Source organism: Nanorana parkeri, unplaced genomic scaffold, assembly GCF_000935625.1.
Source record: "Nanorana parkeri isolate BGI_ZX_2015 unplaced genomic scaffold, ASM93562v1 scaffold41, whole genome shotgun sequence".
NCBI classification, from domain to species: Eukaryota; Metazoa; Chordata; class Amphibia; order Anura; family Dicroglossidae; genus Nanorana; species Nanorana parkeri.
The window spans coordinates 1,869,740-1,882,263 of NW_017306309.1; the positions used below are offsets into that span (position 1 = coordinate 1,869,740).

General features: G+C 40.1%; 1 protein-coding gene across 1 annotated transcript in view; it reads left to right on the forward strand.

Moving 5' to 3' along the window:
- The window catches only part of BBS9 (Bardet-Biedl syndrome 9), a 248,417-nt gene that overhangs the window by 84,034 nt on the left and 151,859 nt on the right, over positions 1 to 12,524 (forward strand). Inside the window, exon 11 of the mRNA XM_018571278.1 lies at positions 6,066 to 6,247. Coding sequence (XP_018426780.1) covers positions 6,066 to 6,247 — 182 coding nt within the window. The remainder of the gene's footprint in view (positions 1 to 6,065; positions 6,248 to 12,524) is intronic.

Sequence of the window (12,524 nt, forward strand, 5' to 3'; positions counted from 1 at the left end):
CATTTGCCTCAGATTCTGCCCTTGAAATGGGGCAAAAAAGTGTGCTTGCAAGTAAGAGGACCTGAATTGTTATAATTATATAAGAACTCATATGGAATCATCATTGTATATGGGCTCAGTGGAGAAAGATATAGAAAATCCAAGTGTACATGTACAATAGGGGTGTGCAGTCAGGGAAGGCAGGTGAGGCAGGGCCTCACCTAGTATTGTGAAGCTGACCGTTTTTCTCCATTCAGACCGGCTTCTATCAGTTTACACAGCAGGGAAAGCCTCCCCACTGTGTAACCTATCATGGACAGAGCGCTGCATCCAGCTTTTGATAGCTAATTTAGGTTACACAGCAGCGGGCTTCCCCACTGCTTGTGTAACTTAACATAGTAAGGCAACAGCTGCAACAGCCTCTACTTGATGTTAGAGGCTTGAGCCCTGTGCATGGCTTGGACCAATGGCAAAGTGCCATTTGTCCAAGCTGTCCAATCAAAAAAAAGAAAATCGAGCTCGATGTCTCACCTGTGATGAGCAAGTGAGGGACAGGGAGGCTCCTCCCTGTCTCCTCCCTTCCCCGGGCCTCCCACCTTCACACAGCTCGGTGGGCGGGGCAGAGGCAGGCAGGGGGAAATGCCTCACTGAGAACGGACATGTATTACATGTTAGTAGTGGTACAGCCATACTCCAGGTCTTGGCATGTATTCAATTCCTATAATGCAAATAAGAAATATAAGAGGTGATAATACTGGGCAACGGTTTTAAACAATGAATTGCAGTCAATTAAAGATCACTACGTCATTTACTTTAATCAGTGTTTGGAGTTAGTGGCAGAATCACCAGCTTCAGTAGCTATGCTTGTTATCTAATGCAGCTGCTGGTGACCATTTCACACCAGTGATTCGTAGCTGCCTAGATGATGGCTACAGCAGCAAAACTGCATATTGCCAAAGAATACAAACCGATAGATTTGTAGGTGCTACAGATCTTTTCCAAAAAGCTGCTTGTGTGTCATGAAAAGGAGAATTGGCATATAGTAAATACATGTATAGCTTTTGCTGATTACTCATCCCTTCTCTGTAAAAGTATAATAGGGGCTGTGAGAAGAATACGATTTTATAGCTCAAACAGACCTTCAGTAAGAACATGCGGTAATATTGAAGTCTAACTCACATGTTTCCAGATACTACTTTATACACATATCTTTGGGGGTTCTGGCCAAGCTTAGGTAACCAGAAGCCCATGAAGAAAAAAATTGAATAATTTGTCCTGAAATATATTGCAGATCTCCCTATTAAACTTTACTAAATTGTGAGTGTAGCCTTTAGTTTACAGGTGATTTGCCCCATCTCATGGTAGATCAACCAGATCTTAAGCTGGCCATACTCCATACAAATTTCGTCTGGTTCTTGATTCGCACAGTGGGTGTCACTGTCGGCATCTTTTCAGCCAGTATCCCTCAATCAGTTGATCGAAGGAGCCGCTCGGAAAATCTTTGAATGAATACAGCAGGCAGCCAATGAGCTTGGCGACCACCGTTAGAATATCATGCAAACAACAACTCTTACGTATTGGTGGAGGAATCTGTTATATTTTTTTTGCATTAGTGAATAATGTTATAGTTATTTTCTTTGATGGATATTTTCAAAGATACTCTAGACATATTGGTAAATAAAGGATTCCAGTGTTCATATTCTAGGAAGAGGGATCTAAGATATGCTGTATGTATGTTGCTCTTTGAGGACTAAAGACCAGGCCTTATATTAAAAATATAATGCCCCTTGTGCAAAACCTTAACCAAGCCAGCATAACCAGTTCACGTTAGCAGTATTTATCGCACATAGATTGGTATGGTAATAGTAGTATTAGGTGATTTGCACAATCAAAGTAGTCATGTACAAGAAGTCACAATAATTCATAGTTATTCTAATAATCCTATTGATATCATGGGAAGACCTTTCAGATGTAATACTTGTCTGTTGGCCATCTTGCATATATTACCTACATTGGGAGTAAGGGCCTTGCATTGTAGAAAAAGGAGACTCCTTAGCTTTAATATATTTCTGTGCTATTACACATGTCTACTTGGGCCAAAAAAACAAGTTACATATTTTATTAGATCACATAAAAATTATTTTCACTGTGCCAAAAAGGAATTAATATCTTTGATTGTTCTCAGTTTTAGGCTACCATTACAAACAAGAATGGATTTCTTTGTTCCATGTATTTGGTGCTAAGTGTCACTTGAAAGTTCTTATCTCATTTGAAGCTTTAGCGTTACAAGCCATATTTCCACTTTCTCTTCTTTCACAGCAAGTGACCCATCTAGCTTTTGAAGGTGAACCACTGGCAGTAATCTGAAACACAATTCTCTGGGATTTGCTAATGCTTGAATAATAATAGAAAACAAACCTGGGTTAACCTATAACCTGTGCAATATGAACTGCTAACACCTACAAGGATAAGTGTTTTGTCATCAAATCACCCTTTAAAAGCTTTTTGTGCAATTTCTTGGCAACAGAAAATACTTTACTTGTCATGATGGCAGTTGATCTTTACTTCCTGATAAAATACCTTACAGTTTTTAGCCCTAACTATGTCATTCGGATTAAGGCTTTGTTTATTATTTGTTGTTGGCAATGGTATTAAGGCGATGGTCCCAAATGCATGAAATGGCTTGAAAGAAAATCTGTCCAGCAGATTCCATTATAATAAAGATTATTAGGGTTGTAGTGATGAGGCTAAAAGATTAAAAAGAATCATTTTGAAAAAAGTCTAAAAACATAATTAATATTTAATAATTAATATATTATATACTATAATATTTAATAATTAATATATAATATAATAATGATATCATATAGTAATATTTAAAATGATTAATATTTTACTAAATAATTGTCATGGGCTCAAAGTGTATTTCCACTTTTGTAGCCAAATTGGGATAACACCTATTTTATATTTGTTACGTGTTCCCATTCACATAAGCTAAAAAAAATAAAAATAAATGCTTCTTGCAGTTTAAATTCCTTTTACTTGGGTGGGGGTTTCTAAGCTTCTTAAGGGTTAACATTTCTGCTTGCTTCTACTTCATTTGTAATGTTAGGAAGGGTTGTGAGGGGGTGAGTGGCTTCTCCATTGTATGTTAATGAAGTTTATGAGGGAAACACAATCCTCAAATATCAGTCCTCCGTCTTTCACAGATCACTGTGAAAGTGCTAAGGAAAACCTGAAATCGGCCATGTTGCCTGCTACAACAAAACATCTAAAAGATAAGAAAAATGTTTTAAATAATTTTTTTCTGTATGCTTTGTGAATAATTGCGCATTACAAACGTATAGAGAGGTTTTCTCAAATTTGACTGCAAAGGTGAAAATACACTTTAAAGTCCATATGTATTGAGATAGTCCTACAGGAAATAATTTGGAGTGAACAAGTTTACTTAATTTTATAGTTGGTAACTGGTATATTAACAGTTTTGGTGTAGAGGAGGGGTGACTAGCAGTTGTTTCCTGCTTTTCACTACTTTATATGGGAACATGAGCAGGTCCTCTCCTGCAATGATTCCTCTATTCCTAGCTGGAGCCACACTTTCACAATTTACATGTATTGCCTCCTAAAGATAAAATCTGGCATTATGTTTCTTCCTTTCAGACACAGTGGCTATAGCACTATTAGGTATGACTGTACGAACTTGACTTCGTAAATCAGTATAAACACCAGGGAGACAGGGGTTCTCTTGTTGCTTACAATTAAACTGCGCCGATCAGATGTAGCTGGGATTGTTTTTAAACTTTAGAGCCCCATTTATGTCATGAGAAATGTAGAATATACAAGTACTGCTTATGGTCTTTTAAAAAATACTGTGGATTTGTTACCTGAAGTGGCTTATAAAAATATGGCACTTTGGGACTGTGGTGCTTTAGACAGCGGAATTATTCCTTGTAAAAAATCTTGAGGAAAGGTGATTGCAATTGCAGGTGTCATTTCTTGAGTGCCAGATATGGTAATACATTTTGCAGAAACGCTGTAGTACGTTTTGGGCGCACTGTAAATTAAGCTGTATAAGATAAGATAGAAGTTTGGAAAAACTCTATTTTCCACAGTTTTTGGAATGGAAATGTATTTTTAGTAAATTAAATTGAATAGGAAGTGTGGCAGTAATATGGTGCTCATTAGGCTTGGTACACTGCGTTTCCTTTCATTAAATAGAGCAGGAATGGTTCGTACTTTGTAGCAGAAATAGAATTACAACGGCAGAATTATTCCCTTTCAAGTCATCCAATACACAAGACTTCTATTTTTTTTTCTTTTTTTCACTAATAGCTCAGTGTGACTGTAGTATTGAAATTGAAGCTATTCCACTAAGGAAGCTATTTTATTATACTGTTTTTCTAAGGCAATTTAAAAATAAATATTTATTATGGATTAATACTGCGTAGAGCACCAATTGGCATTTCTAACTTTCAGTTTGTGGAGCTACAAAGACTGTATTGCTTTCACTGACTAGGGAATGTAGAAGGGCGTAGTTGTTTTCTCCTAATTATCTGTTAACGCAAGCCTTGACACAATTGTATATGTAAACAGCAGAGAGTACATCAATCTTAAAGGTACTTTGTCGTGAGAGATTAATTGCGGCTGAGAATTTTAGTGCCCTGGTTAATGCTTTGCCTCCAATGCTCCCTGAGTCACTTATCCAGAACAAGTATAGAGATAAGTAATTCTAATATTTTTCTGACACTCATTTATTGCATGCTTATTCCAGATTTGTGACTAAAACATACTGAAATCAGACACAGCCAGGCATCTAGCATTTCTAAAAGGAGGCCTGCAATGGCAGCCCCCATAACTCTCTCATGACAGAGTCACTTTAATTGCCTCTTGCATGATTTCTGGAAATGGTCAATAGTAAAGAGAAGAAGACACTGAACACTCAGGGTGGAATTGAACAACACTGGAGCAGACAGAATCTGGAGCAGTTGCCCATGGCAACCAATCAGCATCTCTCTTCATTTTGCTCAGGTAAGATTTGAAAATGAGAGAGAAGCTGATTGGTTGCAGTGCAAATCTGCTCCAGATTTTTGTCTGCTCCAGTTTTGATAAATTCCCCCCTCAGCGTCGTTAATTCCACCAGATGCAAGCAAAATTTCAGTCAGTTGACTAAGCCAGATTGGTAAAATGCGTGAAAGGTATTATATACATGGGACATTGTTTTACAGTATGTTGTTTAAATGAATAAAAGTCGTTTTGATTCATGAAGATCCATGGAAGTGTGGCTTGTCTTTTGAGAAGAATGCACAACATTTCATTCAGCCATACCTGATGATGTAAAAGTTTCTAAAAGATCTTGCTTTGTTAGTTCTTATGCCAGTAGTTGGGACTGAGGCTTGCCTTTACCAGTGATGTACCTTTGTCAGGTAAACACATTTGGCATTCTTCTTGCGGATTAGTATACATTCATTCATATATTTATTTATTTATTATTTACTACAGGTATTTATTTATTACAGGTATTTTTTATAGCCCCAACATTTTATGCAGCAATTACATTATTTATTAACATCAGTCCCTTTCCTCAAGGAGCTTACAGTCTCAGGTCAGATGCATGCACATGCCACACGCATACTAGGGCCAGTTTAATCAAGGGGCATTTACCCTACTCGCATTGCTTTGAAGTGTGGGAGGAAAGCAGGCTACCTGGAGTAAACCCACACAGGGAGAACATGCAATCTCCATGCTGATAGTTTCATAGCAGAGATTAAATTGAGGACCCCAGTGCTGTATTGCAGAAGTGCTAACCAAACTTCACTTCACTATATGCTTACCAAACTTCACTTCACTATATGCTTAAGTAGAAATGAGAAACTGAGCAGCCTTTGTCTTGTGACCACAAGAAACAATATTAATTAGGTTTGAAAATAGGGAACTTTTTACCCATTTACTTCAAAGGGAAATTATTATTATGGATATTTTTGCCTTTAAGACTGGAAATATTTAGCTGCTTTATGGTTTTTTTCATGGTTATATTATTATATTATTTTATTTGCCATAGTATAGTACAATGTGAATTTTTCTTGCAGGGACATGAAAGGGATAATAGTGACCCTGAGTGACAGCGGTCAGTTACAGTGCTCCTACTTGGGTACTGACCCCTCACTCTTCCAAGCTCCTAAGGTGGAATCTCGTGACATTAACTACGAAGAGCTGGACGTGGAAATGAAAGAACTCCAGAAAATAATTAGGGAAGCTTCCAAAACACAAGGTAAAACTTTGTCAAAATGCAACATAATGTAAGTTGTAGTTCCCATTTTACAATTATGCCCATTTTCTTTCTTTTTTTACAGAAATTGTTTTTATTGAAAGATTTTGCACATAAACATCCTTGTAGGATACATAGGTACATAAAACATAGAACCAAACAACACGAGATAAAGCATCTATCTCACATTCCTTGGGCAATTAACATTCAGCAGAACAGGGAACGAAGTATAAAAGGGTGCATGCCCCTGCATAGGATCGTGTGATACGTATTGAACAGAAATCTGGGGGCTAGGTACCCACAAGCGTGGAGGGCCCAAGGAGCCACGAACAACACATGACATCAGACAAGAAAGAAGGTGGAAAAGGGAAATGGTGGAGAGGAGGTAGGAAAGGCAGAACGTAAAAGAGAGATAGGGAGATGGGGGGAAGGGAAAGGAAGAAAAGAAGAAGGGGGGGAAGGGAATGACCATACTCCTGTCTGTTCCGTGGAAGGGTAACCACCGGATCCCCTGCAGGCACACTACTGCAGACCCAATAGTGACAGAGGCACAGGGAAACTCACTCACCGTAGAGATCGGTACCCCTCAGAGGCCATAAACATTATCCAGGGCCTCCATCTGGCCATAAAGGTATCAGATCGATCTGCTCGTTCTGCGATAAGCTCCTCAGATCTCATCAGCCTGCATATCTCCACTGTCCACTCCGACACTGAGGGCACGACTGAGGAGTTCCAATAACGGGGAATCGAAGTGCGGGCAGCAATGACAAAGAATCTAAGTAGGGATTTCTTCACTTTAGAGAAGGAACTCGGAAAGATGGATAGCAGCGCCATTTTAGGTGTGATGAGGACTTTGTTAGAGACCACTTGTGAGTAAACATGTGAGACGGTTCGCCAAAAGGGCAGAAGCATGGGGCAGCCCCACCAGATGTGTGTCAGTGTACCTATCTCAGCCTGACATCTCCAACAGGTGTCCGGGTTTAGTGAGCTAATTTGATGCATCCTGACCGGTGATCTGTACCACCTGGTCAACATTTGAAATTCCGTTCCTGTGCATAGGAGGACATACTGAGTTTATGCGTAAAGCACAGACTTTTGCGTCAGATCATCTTCTGAGAGGACGATCCCCAGTTCCCGTTCCCACGCCGCAAAGTAATAAAGCGAATCCCCACTTGTCGCGGAGATCAGGAAGTGGTACAGCGTGGAAACAGGATGTGGGAGGGGCAAGGCCGCAGCACAAAGTCCCTCAAAGGAGGTGAGCGGCCTATAAGGATTGCCCTGAGAGGACAAAAGCTTCACAAAGTGGCGGAACTGGAAATAGGCTAACCAGGATGCTCATGGGTCTGGGTCGAACAACACAGTCAGCGACTTTGTGTCATGTTCCATGCAGGCTGTGGAACACATAGGAGGGGTCTCCGGCTTTCCAGCACAAAAAGGTGGGGACATCACAACCCACAGGAAAGCCTGGGTTGGCCAAGATGGGGGTCATAGGGCCCTGAGGTGTAGAGAGGTCATATCTAGCCATCGTGGTGGTCCATGCCCGTAACACCAAAGGCACGAAGAAAGGAAGATCCGATTGGCGAGGTTGCAGGTCAGCAGGCAGCCATGGAAGGTTAGTTAGGGGGACTGGGGAAAGGTCCCGCTCGAGGGTGACCCAGAGGGGAGGGTCAAGGGAGTCAAACCAAGCCACTAGATGGGATAGATGAGTGGCTCTATAGTTGGTCTCTAAGTCTGGGAGCGCGGCCCCACCATGCTCCTTTTGGCTGAGGAAAAGGGCATACCGAAATCTAGGCCTCTTGTTCCGCTAGATGTAACGTAGAACTAGGGAGCGAATACGTTTAAAGAAAAGAGCCGGAAGGAGTATCGGGAGGGTTTGGAACAGGTACAAGCAGCGGGGCAGCAAGTGCATCTTGTACAAGGCAATTCTGCCGAACCAGGTGTGATGCAGGTTCATCCAAGAGGCAAGAGTATCCTCCAGGGATTGCAGCAGGGGGGCAAAGTTGAGTGTGTAAAGATCAGAGAGGTTGGACGGCACTCGAACCCCTAGGCATGTAATATAATCTGAGCGCAAGGCGAAAGGAAACGACCCGCGAAGATCATCCCTTTCTGTGGGGGGTGAGCGACACGTCTAAGAGCTTGCATTTCTGGAGATTCACTTGGTAGTTGGAGAGGACCCCGAACAATTTAAATTCCTGCAGCACCGAAGGGAGAGCCACCAGGGGGTTGGAGAGGTAGAGCAGTAGGTCATCTGCATATAGCCCCAGTTTATGGACCTGTTTGCCTATGTGGAGGCCTTGCACTGAGGGATTAAGTCTAATGGCATTAGCCAAGCGTTCCATGACCAGGATATAGAGCAAAAGGGAGAGGGGGCATCCCTGTCTAGTGCCGTTATCGATTTGGAACGGGGCTGAAAGTGTCCCGTTCACCCGTACTCTGGCGTGTGGCCGATTTATATAATGCCATTATTTTACCCACAAAACCGGGGGGGGAAAACCCGCCTCTAGTAAGGAGGCTCGTAAAAAGGGCCAGCTGACACGCTCAAAAGCTTTTTCAGCATCAACCGAGAATAGGCAGAAGGGGATATGTCGTGATCGAGCACAGTGTATTAAAGTGACCGTCCTCCTAATGCTATCTTTGGCGCTACGGGCAGGTACAAATCCGACCTGCTCCTTGTGGATCAGGCCCGGGATAAGGGTAGCCAACCTCGTGGCCAAAAGTTTGGCGTAAATCTTGACATCTACATTGATTAATGAAATGAGGCGGTAGCTGTTGCAGTGTGTCGGGTCCTTGCCTGGTTTAGGTAGCACGACCACGTGGGCCTCCAGTGCCTGGCGCGGAAAGGGACAGCCCATTTTCTTTCTATCTCTTGTTTGCTATTGTTCTGGTGCAAGTAAAGTGGGGGCTAGTTGGAAGCCTGGTGTATAATTGTCACAGGAAGTGACTTAATGTATTAGTCCTGTATGTTTATAATTGTAAGTCTGGTAGTTCTAAATATTATATAGGAATAGGCTCCTAATATCAAGAGGGAAGGGTTCAGAGATTTCTATATATAAAGCGTGGTGTAGAATGTTCTCCTTCAGTAGGACAGTTGGTTACCAATATGGAAACAGAATTCGACTTGCTGGCACAGTTGAAGCTGGTCTTTTATCTTAGTTACTCATGGTATTAGATATTCTCTTAATAACACATTGGCATTCTATGTGTAGGAAAGTGTAGCCCTGTGTGACTTTCTGGAGAGACTGCTGAAACAATTAATATAGCTTAGTGTGTCATATTTTTCAGGAAATGGGAGTGATGAATAGTAGCTGGGCTTCAGCCACTCCAATTTCCCTTTTTTTTGGAGAGAAACAGCAACCTTGCTCTGATGTTGTCTTTAAAAGGTTCTCCAGTCAGACAGTAAACATTATTAAATAAGGCACCAACATTAACATTTCAGCCCCATCATGATGACACAATGGGAGCCTAAAGCTGTGCTATAAGAGGTATATTGATGAAGGGCCATTTTTCAGTATTCTGCACTGCAATACTTTGACTGACGTTTATTCCGTCATGCAACGCTGTACTGAAATACATTTTATGCCATTTTTTGGGGACAGATAGAGCTTTCTTTTGGTGGTATTTAATCACCACTGGGATTTTTTATTTACTATAACGAAAAAAACTACTGAACATTTTGAAAAATAAACTTTTCTCTACATTATGTTATGAAACATTTATTATTACCCCAAGTTTTGGTAAAATATAAAAGACGGGGTAACGTCGGGTAAATAGGCACCAAACACGCCAAGCCTTAAAATTATGCACGCCTGCGAAATCGCAAAAAAAACCTACCATACCCAAAAATGGCCACAGGCGACGCTTTAAAACCTTTTACTGCATAACGCTAGTTTTTGTCCTCCCGTTACCCTTAGGAGAACTAATGCATTTTTTAAAATTTAAATTTTGTTTTTCAAAGCACAGTCTTTCTTTTAGAGAAGGCTCAACACAGTTTAATCTCTACAGTCTATAGTATGAATCAAGTTGGCTCTTGTTGTTCTGTAAGTGTTTTTTATGTTGAGGGAATGTAATTAACACCGATCTTTCCCAGAGGCTCCGATTTATGTGACACTCACATTTTGTTGAGGCATTTTGCTTAGATTTTAGTTAATTCCCTTTTAAATATTTCTGAAATGAAAATATGTCTGCCACAATGGCTAGAGATTTATGTTTAACTTCTGGTATTTTCCTAGTTAGTTAGACTACGTTCAGCAGCAGAATCCTTGGGGAATCAGCATTTATTATGCTTGGTTTTTAGAAGAAGTGTTTGGCTGTAAAGCTGACAAGGTTCCACTCAGTGACGAGAAATGTTATTTACAATTTCTTGTCTTCTGATTGTTGTAAATAACGGTCAGAGTAGGAGCTACATAAATTCTATTTTTCTCCATTTACCTGGGAATTCAGTCAAGTCAAAGTGGTGATGTCATCAGAAGTTTCCTTTTTCATAGTGATGCTTGGGGTGCTGAAAAGAGGCTTTAACTCAGGTCTCTTCTATGTTTTTTCAGTATATGTCAGTATCGGTACAAGCCCAATTCCAAACAAAGTTAGGACGCTGTGTAAAATCTTCATAAAAACAGAATACAATGATTTGCAAATCTCATGAACCCATATTGTATTCACAATAGAAAATAGAAAATGTTTAAACTGAGAAAATTTACCATTTTCTTTCAAAGTTTTTATTGAAGAAATGTTCAAATAACAATAGAAATGAAAAAAAAAGAAAAAACAATTAGAGATAAGACGGAGCAGTCTCCCCACAAGCAAAAATTTGCAATTTTAAGAAAAAAACTAAGGTCATTTTTTAAATTGATGGCAGCAACACGTCTCAAAAACGTTGGGACAGGGTAACAAAAAGCTTATGAAGTAAGTGGTACTTTTCTATTGTGTCTTTGCTATTTTCTATTGTGAATAAAATATGGGTTTATGAGTTTGCAGATCATTGCATTCTGTTTGTATGTAGATTTTGCACAGTGTGTCAACTTGTTTGGAATTGAGGTTGTATATTCAGTAGGATTCGATCTTGAATCTGATGTTTTTGCTGCTAATAATGATGCACATTATTTATTACAAAGTCGTTAATATCCTGTGTGACATTCATGGGCATTACTTTGTCTCCCATGTCTCTGCCTCTCAAGAGGTATTTCTTCCTTTCCTGGTAGATCTGTATCCACAACAAGGATGGATGACTAAGCTGATAGTAATGGAGAGCTTAGGGATCTTTAAGATGTTGGTGAGAGCAATGTGTAAGGTGAAAACTTCCACTTTATATCCTTGGCTCACCTACCTTAGTCCCACTTGAGTTAAGGTTCTTACTCCACACTGCTAACTATAGTTTAGGTATACATATTTAGTTGGAAGGAATCATCATTTGGAAAACATTGTTTTATTTTTGCTCTAGTTCTTTTAAAAATATGGGAATGCTGACATCTGTTTTTCTTCTTTAATTCGGTAAATTTGCCATATTACTTCTATATGCCAAGGTAACCTGATGACTTTATATATATATTCTGGTTTACATGTCTGGCTACAGTGCATATGGTATGGCATCGTGCCAATATGGCACCTTTACAAGTTCCATGACTGACACATTTTAGTGGCAAGCATCCAATGAAATAGGACCCATCAGTAGCTTGGTATTCCTAGTGTAAAACAACCATCTGTAGCTTGGTGTTCCTAGTATAAAACAACCCATCTGTAGCTTGGTGTTCCTAGTGTAAAACAACCCATCTGTAGCTTGGTGTCCCTAGTGTAAAACAACCCATCTGAAGCTTGGTGTTCCTACTATAAAACAACCATCTGTAGCTTGGTGTTCCTAGTATAAAACAACCCATCTGTAGCTTGGTGTTCCTAGTATAAAGCAACCATCTGTAGCTTGGTGTTCCTAGTATAAAACAACCATCTGTAGCTTGATGTTCCTAGTATATAACAACCCATCTGTAGCTTGGTGTTCCTAGTATAAAACAACCCATCTGTAGCTTGGTGTTCCTAATATAAAACAACCCATCTGTAGCTTGGTGTTCCTAGTATAAAACAACCCATCCGTAGCTTGGTGTTCCTAGTATAAAGCAACCATCTGTAGCTTGGTGTTCCTAGTATAAAACAACCGTCTGTAGCTTGATGTTCCTAGTATATAACAACCCATCTGTAGCTTGGTGTTCCTAGTATAAAACAACCCATCTGTAGCTTGGTGTTCCTAGTATAAAACAACCCATCTGTAGCTTGGTGTTCCTAGTATAAAACAACC